The 14,743-nt window shown below is 51.7% G+C and overlaps 1 protein-coding gene across 1 annotated transcript in view; it reads right to left on the reverse strand.

The window, feature by feature from the left end:
* Positions 1–322: 322 nt before the first annotated feature.
* Positions 323–14,743, reverse strand: part of Uck2 (uridine-cytidine kinase 2) — a 66,697-nt gene continuing 52,276 nt past the window's right edge. The window contains exons 2-7 of the mRNA XM_004639870.1: positions 13,503–13,662; positions 12,457–12,553; positions 7,994–8,136; positions 3,225–3,322; positions 2,267–2,315; positions 323–713 (exon numbers count right to left, since the gene is read on the reverse strand). Of these exons, the coding sequence (XP_004639927.1) occupies positions 574–713; positions 2,267–2,315; positions 3,225–3,322; positions 7,994–8,136; positions 12,457–12,553; positions 13,503–13,662 (687 nt within the window). The 3' untranslated portion in view covers positions 323–573. The remainder of the gene's footprint in view (positions 714–2,266; positions 2,316–3,224; positions 3,323–7,993; positions 8,137–12,456; positions 12,554–13,502; positions 13,663–14,743) is intronic.

The raw sequence follows: 14,743 nt of genomic DNA on the forward strand, positions 1-14,743 counted from the left end.
CCTGAGTTTGAATTTTGAGTTGAGCTCTTAAACTTCAACTCGAAAAAAGACAAGAGTGTCCCTCATCAACATATCAAGCACCAACTGCGAGGAGGTGCCATGGCACAGGGAGGCAGCTGGGCGTTTCCAGCCCACAGCCATGGTGTCTACCTTGTGCCCACCCCCAGACACCTCACCAGGTCCCCTCCACATCACTCTTGCACCAGGCCCCAAACACATGATCGCAGGCCTGGCAAAATACTTACGGCAAACAGCTTTACAGTATTTGTACATTTACACAAAAATAGAACCTTTTATATATATATCTATATATATATATATCTATATATAATATGTATTTATAACTGGTTACATGTTGGACTCATAATTAGGCATCACCAGTAGTTGTTGGCACAGTTTGTCACTTAAGATCAAGATCAAGTTCTGTTTGCTTTCGCAGTTCTGTAGTACAAAAAGGAATAAAGTAAAGAAAAGAACCCAAAGGCGTGGCCTCTCCACAGTGTCTTCTTAAATACAGCAACGTCCTGGGAAAGGGTATGTACAGGCGCGCGGAGCTCCCCAGAGCCGGCGGGGTCAATGCGGCCTGCTGCTGGACTCTGACGTCTGCCTCTTGCGTGAAGGCGTGTAGCCATTCAGACAGCCGTTGGTCTGCCGCTTGGACGGCCCGCCATTGAGGATGTCATGGATGTGCTGCACGATGAGGTTGATGGCCACTGTGGGTGGAGAGCAGCAGTGAGGGCAGGGGCGAGACGGGAGGGCACAGGGCATGGGCAGGGAGTGGGCAGAGGGCCTGTGCCCGTGGACAGACATCCAGGACCCAGACAGCAACCACACAAGGACAAGTCACTTGGCGCCCTGGGCCCCAGACCCAGCCAAGGTGAGAGCCACAGCATCCATCCCCACACGGTGCATCCCCTCCAACAGCGGGGCACACCTGTCGCACATTTTGACCACCCAATCACTCCTAACATTACCAAGAATAGAATAAATACCAAAGGCTGCAAGATGGGACACAGCAGGACACCAGACCATGGCTGTCCACGCTGTACGAGCTGAATCCAGCCATGGAAACAGGGTGAAACTATGTGGAGGACTCAGCCACCTAACAAGCAGGCTGGACACTTAAAACCTCAGTGCCAGCAAGGGAGACGGAGACAGCTCAGCAGCACAGCACCTGCCTGGCAAGCGCAAGGGCCTGAGTTCAATTTCCAGTACACACAAAAGAAAAATTCTTTAAAAATACACCAATGCCATGCAAACCAAGAATGGGTGGAATGAAAGTTCAGGTTAAAGCAAAATATATCATATCACTGGCATCAACAGGGTTTGATGCAGTTTTGTTGGTTGGGTTTGGTCTGGCTTGGTTTTGGTGTTTCTGAGCCAGGGTCTCCCTATGTATTTCATGCTGGGCTTGAACTCACTGCATGCCCCAGCCTGGCATAGAGCTCACAGTGATCCTCCTGCCTCAACTTCCCAAGTGCTGGGACTACAGGCGTGCTCACCATACCAGCTGCACTGTGGTTTTGAATGAGAATGTCCCTGTTCTTTTAAAAATATGCAGCAAAATATTAATCACTTCTGATGAACCTCCGAACAGCTCAGCAAAAACTTACTTTTTGTTTCTTTGTACCCTGGGGATTGGACCTACTAAAGGCCTCTGACCTAAGCTACATCCCCAGCCCTTCTTATTTTTGAGACAGGGCCTCGCTAGGTTGCTAGGTTTAGCAAGCTGGGCTCCAACTGTCCATCCTCCTGCTTCAGCCTCCTGCGGCACGTGCACCACCGCTCCAGGCTGAAAGAGACTTTTTACAGAAGGAGAAATGGAACCAATTATGAAGAGATGGTGAAGACATACTGTGGCAGTACTGACCTGCCAGGTATACAGTCACACTTCCTAGGAACCCAAGACACATAACTGAACACAGTACTACAGCCAACCAGATCCTTTCCAAAGGAGACAGGATGGCCAACTGTAACCAAATGAGAGGAAACAGGAAGGGCACTTTGGCTGGAAGGTGGTCTCAGACCCCACTACCCAAGTGTCACACCAGGTAGTGACAGCAAAGGGCAGCCTAGTGCCCTCTATGGGAGGCAGGGAGAGCACACGTTTCCCGACCTGCCCCTGCACACCTCTGTGCACCCAGGGGCCTGTCCCCAAGGGCAGCCACATGGAAAGAAGTGCTCAGAGTCACACAGCTGGGTCACCACAACCTGCCTAAAACTTGGACGGCCACAGGAGGAAGCAACCTCCCCCCAGAAGACTCACCGAGATTATCTGCACCTCTAGGAATGATGACATCCGCGTACTTCTTTGTCTAAGGCGAAAGACATGAAAAGTGAATGAATACGGGAGTTCACAGGCCCTGACCCTGTCTGGCTCCCAGGGAAAGTGGGGGAGGCTACCCTGCCTCTGGAGCAGCTCGAGACAGACACACAGAGACAGAGGGAAGAAAAAAGGGAAACAAAGGAAGGGAAAGAGAAAAAGAGAGGCAAGAAGATGACAAATGTGCTTGATATGAGGGGGAGCTTTCTGAGAGGAATTAATGCCTATGTGTTTCCCACTATAATCAATTTTAGAAAATTTAAAACATTCACTGCAGATTTCAATTGGATTTAAAAAATAACTAAAGTTAGTCCATGGTGTGGCCAAGCCAGGAAGGTCTGACAACTCGAGCTGACCACGTCCCAGGGCTATGCCCATGTCCACTTCTACCCAGCCCCAGCCCGTTCCCATCCTTCCCGGGACGCAGCTTAGCTGGGCTGGCCCTGCTTCTCAGCCAGTACCATCCGAGAAGATGGCATCTATCTGCCATCTGCGACAATTAATCTAGGCCAGGGTGGAAGTGAGGCCGCTATCCCAGGAAAGCACTAGGGGAAGGACCACCAGGGGGCAGCACCTCCCCACCATGCTGCACCTTCCCCACTTCTGCAGCAGGTGGGGCACCCGTCCTAGCTGCAGGGACCCCTCACTCATAAGGTCGGATGGCATGTCCCCATCCAGCAAGGATTGCAGAACCCAGCCTCAGGGAGGACTGCCCAGCCCCACAGGGCCCAGGAGAAGCAGGCAGGGGAGTGCTCACAGCCTTGAGCTGCCCAGGCCGCACCCTTCCTGGGCTTCAGGGCAATGGCTCCAAGAGAGGGAGGGTAGGTTCAAGACTCCGTGCTCCCGCATGTTTGATTTCCTATTCCATATTCAGCAAGAACAAACCCAGAACACAACTCACTGGCAAGCAGAACTCCTCAAAGGCAGGCTTGACAAATGTGATGTACTGTGATAAGATCTGCTCCAGGTCCCGCCCTCGTTCGCTGATGTCCCTTAACACTGCAACAGAAGGAAAATCAAGACAACGTTGCAGGGGCCAGCAGCACACATCTGCCCTGCCCTTCACGACCAGGCTCTTGGTTACTCCGTATGAATCACAAACTAGACTCCTCAAAGGCTCTATCAGGAGCCAGGCAGCAGCAGATTAGGAGAGAAACACGACTGGGGTGGGAGAGGGGTGTTTGTTGTTGTAACCAAGGTGTTGCTCTGTGGTCCAAGTCAGATGAACTTGCTCTGTGTCTATAGAGCCCAGTTTGGCCTCAAACTTGAGATCTTCGTGCCTCAGCTTCCCAAGGGCTGGGATTATAAGCCCGCACCACCACATCACAATTTACATTTCTCAGTTGTAATACTGTGAAATTCCACTTCGAAATGGGTCTCTCAAAGGGCTGTCTGAGATCAACAGCTGTCTTATTTCAAGCACATTGGACACAATTTTACTGTGAACAACAAAAAAATCAGGATGGTCTGAGAGGCCCATTATGAGAGAGGGGCCTGGGCCCCCTCACGTATGAGAAAACCACAAACCAGGAAACAGGGTGCCAGGGCCGTGAAGGAGCCGAGGTGACCCCCATTCCCTACATCTCCCCTTCCCCTGATCAGTTTTATTCAGGGAATCTCACCAAACACTATTTTGTGGTCCTAGAGATTGAAACCTGCAGGGGCCTCACACTAAGCTACATCAGTAGACTATTTTTTTATTTTATTTTGAGACAAGCTCTAAGGAGCTGAACTACCCAAGCTGGATAAGAGCTCATAATCCCCTGCCTCAGTTTCCCTGAGCAGTGAGCAGGGGTCACAGTCCCACACAGTCTCTCCACAATGGCTTACAATGGCTCAACAACTCCCCCTCCACCATCTCAGATAAGCGACTCCAGCCGCAGGCGCAGAATAAGACGCACAGGAGCCCTGTGAATGTGCTTCAGGAAAGCCACATCTCTAAACAGCATGTGCAAACACACACAAGCATGTGCACAAGGTCTGGGAAGGAGGCAGTATCATGGCTATGATCCATGTACAGCGGACACCTGCAAGATCAGAAGGCCAGGGCTGGTGACAGCTTAGCAGACTAAGCACCTGCCTAGGCAAGCACAGACACTGGCTTCCATCCCCAGCACCACAGTCCGCAACGGCCCCAGCCCCAGGACACACTGAGCCAGCCACGGAGACCCAGCTTGGTCACGGCTCACCTATAATCCCAGCACTAGGGAGGCTGAAAACAGAAGGATCACTAGGAGTCTGAGCTGCATAGCTATACCAAACACATAAAAAAAAAAAAAGGACCAGACGGGTAGAAAACTATCAGGAAGCCACGTTCCAACACCACTGCCATCTGGCTTCAATACCAGCTCCTCATTTCCAAAGAGGTTTTCCACACAAACGTGGTGATAAAAAATGTCTGGTGTGTCCCTACATGTCAGGACTTGCCTTGCCACCTCCTCTGTGAGTGCCACTCAGCCCCAGGCCCCCCACAGGAAGTGGCTTTCTGGGCACTGCCACCAGGCCTTGTTCCTCTTGTCCCATGGTCTGTAAGTAAGGGGCGGAGCCAGGTAGAAGCCCCAAGGGGCAGCCACGTGGCTCATCCTGCATGCTTTGAGAGTTTGGCACACACAGCTAGTGACTGCAAGCAGCCAAAACACACAGCCAGTGCAGCCTGCTGTTCTTTACACATCTGCAGATAAAGCCAAGGAAATAGGAAACCAGACCAAAAGGCTATCAGCGCTGGAGGGAACAGGCACACACAGGCCCAGGAAGCTCCTACTCCTGTGCCAGAGCCGGTTCTACAAGGTATGCTTCCCACCCCGCTGCAGGTGGTGCTGCTCTGGGGAGACTGTCGCTCCCTCAGCGGTGCTGTAGCCAGAACCACCTCCTCATGCAGCCCTTGTGCTGGCAGCACCCCAGGCTTCTGGCTCCCTGGTCTTGCAGACCTGGAGAGAAGCAGTGGGAAGTGCGGGAAGCTCTGCAGCCCACATGCTGCTCCTCGCTCTTCCGGTCAGTGGGTGTGGGCCTGGAGCAGCACTTAACCTGCTCAGAACCCTGAGCAGGTGCCTGCTATCCCTGTGGCTCTACACGAGGTGCTGGTCCTTTCCACATCTCCATTCCCCCTGCTCTGTCACAAAGGCAGTGGAGACACCCTCCTATAAGCTGCTGGTAGGAGGAACCTGAGCTCCCCAGCATGACCCCAGAAGACAGGTGTCTCCTGAGAGTGCAGACCAGCCTGGTAGGGAAAGACCCCAAACTCAGGCATACTACCAGCCAAACCTGATGAGAGGGAGCCACCAGAGGACGAGGATCACAAACACAGGCAAAGACAGTGCAGGGGACCAACAAGAACAAGTCAGCCAGACACCAGGAACAAGCCCTCAGAGGGCACTAACCACTCTGCTTCCTAAGGGGTCACCTTGAGCAGAGAGTGACCGTCCCTGATCCAAGGAAAACCTGGGACAGGTTCTCAGGCACAGCCAGCAGACAGCCAAGTCAAGTTCTTGGCACACATAGGAAGATCCAGGGACCCAGAACCGGCCCCATCCTCACTCTGAGCACAGCACCTTTGCAGAGCCAGCACAGGCCCTTTGGAAGGAGATAGAGAAGGTGAGGAAGCTATGTGCCCACACACACACTGCACCAGGAGTGTTCTTTGTGGACCCCCTAAAGCCAAGAGCAGATTTAGAAGAACCTACAGTAAGGACAGTTCCGCCACGCATTACCCATAAGAAAAGACTGAACAGCACTAAGGCCCACTGCAGCCCAAGCCTGATATAAGCAAGCCATGGAGCAATGTAGGGTGCCGTAGCCCTAAATGCCCGTCTCCTTCCAGTCTGCGCTCACATTCCAGAGGAAGAGCATACAAAGGGAAGACTGAGAGACAAGGGGTTCCAGTGGGAAGATGTGCCTCCTCAGGGCCTGAAATGCGCTTTTCAGGTGTGGCAGAGACAGCATAACGCTGGCACTTGCTGGAGTCTCCAGGACACGCTTGGGCCTACAGCTGCTCCTGATTATTCACCCTGCTCACCCGAACATTCCTACCGCACCCAGCTCATGCCACACATGGCAGTGAGACCCTGTACACCCTGTCCTAAATATAAAAGAAAAAAAACAGCAGATGAGCCAGGAAAGCAGCAGGCAGCATGGGCAGGAACTGGAACAGCCCCAAAGAAACCCCTACATAGCAGGCCATTTCCCATCACCTCAAGGGTCTATCCCATCCAACAAAGGAGAAACGCTGTTCTGTCTAACCCATACATACTACAATCACCTGTTTCAACTAGATGCGGTGACTCACTTGCTATCTAGGGACTCTGCTCCTACCCCAGCCCCGGCTAACTCCCCAGGCATCTTTGCAGCATTTCCTGCAAGGTGTCCTCCAGCCTTGCCTCATCCCTGAAACTGAGGCTCACCAGCTCCTGAGAACCTAACAAGACCAGCCCTACTCTAAGGCACCATCCAGTTCCACTATGGACTCAGAGAAACAGACACCAGCCTCCAGAGCAGAAGCAGATATCTGATCTATCACACAGGTATTTGTCAACTAACATGTCACCAGGCACTGGCCCTTCCATGCCTTTAATCTCTGAAACTCTTCTCCAAGTACAAACAGGAGATCATCCAATAGGACAACCAGGTACCAAGAGGCTACGACAGTTTCCCCCAGGCTGCACTGGGGGTAAATGGTAAAACTGAGATCCCAGTCATGTTCACCTGAGTCCAAAATTTATTCTGTAAAAGCACCATGCATGTCCCTAACTTGGCAACTAATGGACACCAAGCAACCACAGCAGGGAAGAACTAGGGCCTTGTGAATAAGGGGACAAGCCAGGTTCTGGGGTACGAGCCTGGTGGGGAAAGGGGGTGGCGGCTGGCTCAGGCTTCAATCATTTACAAAAAACAGGCAACTCTACATAGCCACAGTTACAGGGCTAAAGGCAGGCCTCTCTCATGGTCTCCAACAGAGATCCCAGCCAAGGGAAACCAACACCAGAGCCACCAATGACACTAAGCTGGCTGGAGGCTAAAATCCAGGCCACCCATCCCTGAACTTTCCTTCATTCTCCTCTCGCACAGTCCTCCTGTGTCCTGCGCCTTTCCCTCCTGGAGTGAAAGCGGCTTGAAGGGCAAAGCCCAGATGTGTCTGTCTGTCTCTGTATCCTTCTGGGCCCTTTAACCACTCCCACAGTCCCCAGCTAACGGGCCTATCTATGCCTTCAGCATCAAGAACACCCACAGGAGGCCTGCCGGGGGACCCCACTACAGACCAAATGTAGATATGCAGCTGCCCCGCACACAGGCCCAGGGGCCCCTATCACCAGATAAACCATGATTGGTTCCAAAAATTAAGGGATCTCACTTGGATGCCTGGTGGAAAAACTGTGAGGAACTAGGCATGTAAGTAAACTTTTCCTAGTGAAACCAGACCTTCCAGTTCTCAGTTCATCTCAGTGACTGACCTCACAAGCCTTTCCTTATCCAAAACAGTTAAGTGACTAATCCCTTCTCAGATGTCATCAAACATTTGGGTAGCAGGATATCCTGGAGCTGAGCTAACACAGCCAGGCTGGGCCACGTAGCCACCCAGCTGCCAGACTCAGGGAGCCCAGGGTCTGTCATGGGCTCTCTCCTCCCCTGGCCCTGAGCAAGGCACTAACAGGGCCACAGGCAGCTTTCAGAACACACCTCTTCGGGACAGCCGGGTGTCCGCATCTGTATCCACAAAGAGCTTCATCTGGAACAGGTCTCGGACCTCCTGGGAGTAGAAGGCCAGGATCCCCTCGAAGAGCACCACGTCTGCAGGGTAGACAGTGACCGTCTCCTCTTTCCTGAAAAGCACAGAGCAGAGCATGGGCCAGGCCCACAGGGGGAGGCCAGCAAGGGGCTGCCCATCTGTGGGGCCAGCATGGGCTGAGAGAGCTAAGCAAACAGCCTCCTAGAGCCTCTGCCGCCACCACAGGGCCAGATGGGATGGTGGGACAAAGGTCTCAGCGGTCTGAACTTTTGCCATCAAGCAAAAATTGAAGGCAAATGCCAGGTCCTTGGAATAAAACAACCTGCTACAGAATGGAGAACAAAGACAGACAAGAAAAAAAATGTGCAGTCACAGTTTTCTCTTATGTGCTCACCCCGCCCCCAGACCTGAGGCCAAGGAAAGGAGGGGGCGTGCCTAGAAAGGAGGCAATAGGGAAAAAAGCACATGCATGTCAGAGACCAGTCCTGAGCTATCTGCCATGGCTCCTACACAGCCAGCACATAGCTGGAGACAAGACCCGGCTCCTATGGATCTACATCCTTAAGGAGATGGCAGGAAAATGCGTTTCCTCATTTCCCCTCCATAAAGGGCCACGAAGCCTATGGAGGAGACCCAGGTGAAAACCACTTATCAAAAGCCGGAGGAGAACTTGGCCCAAGGGGATAGGAGAAGGGTGTCTCTCACAAACAGCCTGCTTAGATCCACCCGAGTTCCACTGCCCCCGTATGCCTCGGATCCCATCCTGCAACCTCCTTACAGTCCCCTACTGCCTCTGACTCCAAATTCAGTAACAAAGCAGACTACTGCCATGTACACCCTCACTCACAGCGGACCCCACCATCTGTGAATGAAACAAATAAAACAGAACGTCTCCCAGGAGCAGCGTCTGGCTCATCAGCTCAGGCCCTTGGGCTCACAGCTAAGTCCTCCAGAACTGCTGGGGCACAACACGGAGTGTGCACAACAGCAAGGCAAAGGGACCTGGCTGGGACATGGGGAGACTTCCTGAAACCATAGGCATCTTAGATGCCTATCAGGATTACCTGAAAGATTCTGATATTTATACCTGCATCCCACACCTCACCCTCACCTTGATTTAAAACCTCTGGGGCAGCACTAGAACTTCAGGGTTGTTAGTAAGCTCCCCAGGTATTTCTACTACACAGCTAGGGTTGAGAAAAACATTAGCCAAATGCCCACTGCCTTTAGCATTAGAGAGTGGAGAAAAGGAAGGCCAAGAGGAAGGGAAATCTTGAGCCTTTCTAGGAGCTGCTGAACAGCAGAAGAAGCAGGTGATGCATTTGTGGGATTCCTACGGGCTGATCTGAAAAACATCAACAGAGAGAACATCGCTAGGTTTACAAACTACGTGACATGCTTATCAGGACGCCTGACAGAACTAAAAATGAGTGAGTGCCTTTCCAGGAAGGCTTTGCTGTTGGTATCTAAAAAAGTTGCAATTATTCATTCCCCTCGTGGAGATCTAGGTGGGGAAAATATTCAAAACAACTCAGAGCTGGAAAAAAACACTTATTGAGCAACTAACTGCCAGCTCAGAAAGCAGTCATAATTGGTATAACACATCACTTAGGAGTTTAGAGTTGCTGGGAAGTCCCCAAGAAAGAAAGTAGAATTCATGAGTTGGAGTTCATTTCAGATAACCTAAGCCAGTGACAAGCAAGGAGAAGACAGAGCATGGCATGTGGGCAACTGGGTGACTTCTTAGTGTTCACCCAACAAGCCCCTGGATGTCACCAAATGCCTGTGTGGGCAGGAATCAGTTAATCCCCAACAGCTGGACACCTCTTGAGAGGTGCTATGGTCCACAGTGGTCGGAATGCTTCTCAGAAAACATGGGCTGTGGCCACTGAGGAATAAGGCCTTCAAATATAAAGTATGAGAAAAAGCAAGCAGAAAGGTGAAGCGTGTCACCCCTGTGAATGAACTCTACTGGGGCTCACGGCTGCTGTAAATGCATCAACTTGATGGAACTCATACTGAAGAAGGTGTTCAACCTCCTCCCCTCTCCCTGCCTTGACCCTGTAGCGGTCAGACCCTAACTCCTCCCTGCCAGCCTCTATTACCTTCTACCACCTGGGCTTTTTCGTCATTTATGGCACTATTGGTTTGCTCTGCTCCTGTGCCAGAACCATCTTTCCACTACTACGTCAAAGCCAACTGTGGTGCTCTGCTGCCAGCAAGATGGTCTGCTGGCCCTGACGTCCCCAGCCCTGGGTGACCTGATCCTGCCCATCTCCCTGCTTCCCACTTCTCACCCAGTGACCCCCATGCCACCCTACCATGCTTGGCCCAGGGCAGGCGGCCGTGCTTGTCCATGCCTCTCCCTAAAATCCCTCCCTATCCATCACCTTGGGAATCCCTTTCCCTAACATCTATCCTTTCCAACAGACAGCTCACACTAACCACCTCTGCTGAATACCCTGCCCACAGTACCCCTGTGCTTCCTCCCTCGTCCTTCAAAGGTCTTGCCTAAGTTGTCACAATGCACTGTGTAAGTCGCTCTCTGAAGTGGGGAATGTTAGACTGGAGTGTCTCGCTGAGTATGTTCAACAGCACCAACAACCTCCCTCTAAAACAGGAACTGCCATTAGCAGGATCCCAGCCCCCAGGCGGCTCCCAGTCACTTCACCAATGGGGACTCAGAAGTGGATGGTGAAGTCACATCCACACTGCTCAGGAGAGGGTAACAGTGAGACCAAGGCGCTCTGAGAGCATCCACTGGGACCCAGGGCCAGATGTGGCAGTCAGTCTCTTGCACCTCTCCATGAAACCCAGAGTCTGCTCCCGTGGCAGGCTGGAGACCTCAGGGAGCATCTGTCTTATTCCCTGGCTGCCACCCTCGAGGTCACCACTCTCCCTGCCCCAAACATGCCGGTACGTTCTATTCCTACACTGCCCCCAATGCCTGCTCAAGAGGGCATCTTGGTCTCTTGATCTGTGGTATCCCCACCTCTGCACCTCCCTGCAGCAGAATCTGACCCGGTGCACCCTTCATGAGACATCAGTGAGGGGCAGTCAGAGTGGAGAAGCCGTGCTCTCTGCATTACAAGGTGTCCTCCCTCCCCCTCCTCCACCTCTTCCTCCTCTTGCCCCTGCCCCTCCTGTTCCTGCCAGACCTCCCAACTCCCATTTTGGCCCATAAGCAAGAGCCAAGCCATGTGCACACGTGTCAGGGGCTTCCTGAGATGTGCGGTCCAGGAGACAGAGATGTTCTGTAACATCAGAAGCATCTAGTAAAACAGAGACATATGAAGCCTGGTTTCCTATTTTTAAAAAAAAAAAAAAAAATCAGCTCACGAGAAAATGCAGGTTGGAAAAAAGAATCAGGAAAGAATGAAAAGCAGATTTAAAAAACTCCTAAGGGGCCAGCCAGATAGCTTATCGGACTAAATTGCCTGCTTAGGCAGAATGCAGTGGCCAGGGTTCAATCCCTGGCCTGCTGTGCCAGCCCCGCCTCTGGGGTGCCCTGAGAGGGCAAATGACACTGGGTATGGTGGTGCACGCCTGTAATCCCAGTGTTTGAGAGGCTGAAACAGGAGGATCACTGAGTCTGATCTGTGTAGTGAGACCCTGTAGACTGAATACTAGATACGTAAGGGGAGGAGGGAAAAAAAAAAAGAACCTCTTACAACAAGCAGTCCACAGGTTAAACCATGGATAGGGCCACTATGAGCCAGAATATAAAGCAAACCACGGTTGTATAATGCACCATTTAGGAGCTTAGTGTGTGCCTGGAAAGTCCCAAGGGGTTTCATATTTAAACCAGGGCAAACAGATTGAGCAGAGGGCTCTGCCTGGCCCAATCAGGAGAACTGACCAGGAGCCCTTCCCAGAGGGATGAGCTCCAAGTCCAGCCACTGCCCCATTCCCAAGCAGGGTCACTAACCAAAGGCTTTTCTGAGAGGACCCTGTCTCTTGAGATGCTTTCTGGGGCTCTTGGTTGATTCTGAGAGCAGCACCTATGACCTCAAACCCTCACAGCTCTTTCCATGGTCCAATCCCAAGTAAGTCAGAGAGCAAAAGGAACAGTTTTCCTTGTTCTCAAGGAGGTGTGTCAGGATCAGTGTGCCAGGGCCGGGATGGAGCTCAGTGGCGCAGCGCTTGCCTAGAGCACACAAAAGCCCTGGGCTCAATCCCCAGTGCTACAAATGTGCTGCCCTCACCCAAGCCCCATTATGAATCCATCCTTCACAGAGCATTCCAGGAGACACCCACATCAACTCCCGCCGTGCAGCCCCAAGCACATGCTGCTACGCAGACCCTCCAAGGCAGCCCCGTGCACAGAAGTGGGGTACAGGGGGACCTGAGTGATGACCAGGGATGTCCTGGGTTGCATCACACAGCAAACCCCCACCCACAACAGTTCACTTACCTCGAATGGGAGACAAAGTCGTACACAGGGATTTGGACTGTTTTCCCTTCAGTGATTTCTTTCAGTGTTTTCAAGATGAGTTCATTGTCAAATGCATCTGAAAAAAAATCAACTTGCTAGAATGGTGCATAAACTCCTTTCTTCTACAATCATGCTTCTATTTCCTACATATGCACTGCATCCCAGAGAGCCATATGGCTCCACATTAGAGTTTAGGCCTACAATGCTCCCAGAAGGCCCACATTTGGAGGCAGGGCCCAGGGGCAAGGGCAGGTCACTAGGGGCATAACCTGGAAGAGTGCGTTCCTGCCCTGGCCCTGCTGCTCTCTGCCTCTGGCAGAGAGCCGTGAGCACTCTCCTCCGCTGGGCTCTCCTGCCATGCAGCTCGTTCTGCCTTGGAGCTGGCCAGCCATGGACTCAGCCCACCAAGCTGTGGGCCAAAATAAGCCTCTTGTTTTTTAAGTCATGGGTACTAGGTATTTTGTCCCTACAGGAAGGTGACTAACAGTCCAAAGCTCCCTGGGTCTATGGACAAGTTCTGACGAGTTGATTTCCTTTCTCTCCCTCTAATGGTTCATTCTCAGCCCAGACACCTCTCCTTCCTCTGACTTCAGCTGCTGTCCTTGGATTGGCAAATGGCAACCAGGAAGGCACCCAAGTGACTACGGGAGGACCACAGGGCCCATGTCAAGAGGGCTGGATTCCAATGTCCCAGGAGACCCACAGCAATAGAAGGAGCCACCTGCCAGACTGAGCTGTCAGCAAGGTTCCCTCAGGCAGTCAGTCATTCAAGAGCCCCCCATTCCCCTCTGAGCTGGCCAGAGTTGAACATGGGCCACGTGCCCACATGGGGGTCAAAAGGAGGGGTGACACAGGCCACAGCGTATCAGGAAGCAGAAGGATCAAGAATACTCATTCCCTCCTGGGGCTGGCCCATTGAGTCCCCAACTCGCACAGACAGACAGAACTACTGCTACTCTACTGGCCAACACACACACACACACACACACACACACACACACACACCCTGCAACTCCCCAACTTACCCGGGTGATCAAAGTTGAACTGGCCCTTCAGAGCCTTGGCCTTCTGCTCTGAGGTGAGTACGCGGTAGAAGCTATCCTGACTCAGGATGACCACCTGCTTCTGGTGATAGTCCACCTCGTTCTGCCCCAGGAGCTGTACAATCTTAGCACAAACGGAAGACTGCAAGGAGAGAAGTAAAAACCAGAGTATGAGAGAAGCTAAGTACACTGGTGGGTCACTAAGGGGACACGTACTTCCTACGAAGAGACTGTGGAGAAAGGAAATCAAGGGTTGTCTTGCACGATGGGTTAAAAGGCTGCAGGAGAACATGCCTACTGAGCGGAAGTGACAAGCCCTTCTCTGCCTCTCCTCAGCACAAGTCTCCACTCCTGGGCACCCACAGTGGAAAGGTCAAAGCAGTACTGCCTGCCTGTGCCTTGCAGCAGAATGTGGACAGACATGCTGCAGCTGCGCTGAGGGGCCAAGGGGGTCTCAGGACCATGGGGGGTCCAGGCACCATGGACATCCTCGGCCCCCACACAGCACTCTGTGGACATGCCCAGCCAGTGCCACTTGCTAGCAGCAAGGCCAACCTGGTAGCTGCCATCCTGCCTCTGTGGCTACTCTTGCTATCGCACAGCCATGGATGACTTCTGCACCAGGTGGCCTTTGTACAAATGTGTGCCAGCTGCCACACATGGAAAGCACAGGACACAGACACTGCCAATACCTAAAGCAGCACAGGGGGACTCCTGAACAAACTCAAGCCTAACACGCTCTGTTGTGTTGTTAGGGATATCTACAACTGCCCCTCTCTGTCCCCAATGGCATGTTGTATCTGTAAAAGGAAAAAATAATGAACTCCAAAAGAATGAGATGATAAAGGGATTATTTAGTAATTAACTTTTCATTTGATACAGATATTGATTCTAAAATAGCTGATAATCACACTAGCAGCTTCAATTGGAAGCTTTTTGTAAAACTTGGCCCAATTATAAAAGATGAAAAATTAGCACGTATAGAGCATTCTTGGCTCAAATTTTGTCGGGTTTTTTATTTTTATTTTTTTAATGTTTTATTTTTTTCCATAATTTTATTGAGAAACAAATAGCAATGAGACAATTTCAAATCAAATTGATAGGACAGTTTCAATAATTAACACAATGCATACATTCTTCCTAGTGGTTAATTGCTGTACAAGATTCGGACTTGATATCCTATTTACAAACACCATTAGAACAAATCCCTCTATTCATTAAGA

This window comes from Octodon degus, unplaced genomic scaffold, assembly GCF_000260255.1.
Source record: "Octodon degus isolate 3935 unplaced genomic scaffold, OctDeg1.0 scaffold00116, whole genome shotgun sequence".
NCBI classification, from domain to species: Eukaryota; Metazoa; Chordata; class Mammalia; order Rodentia; family Octodontidae; genus Octodon; species Octodon degus.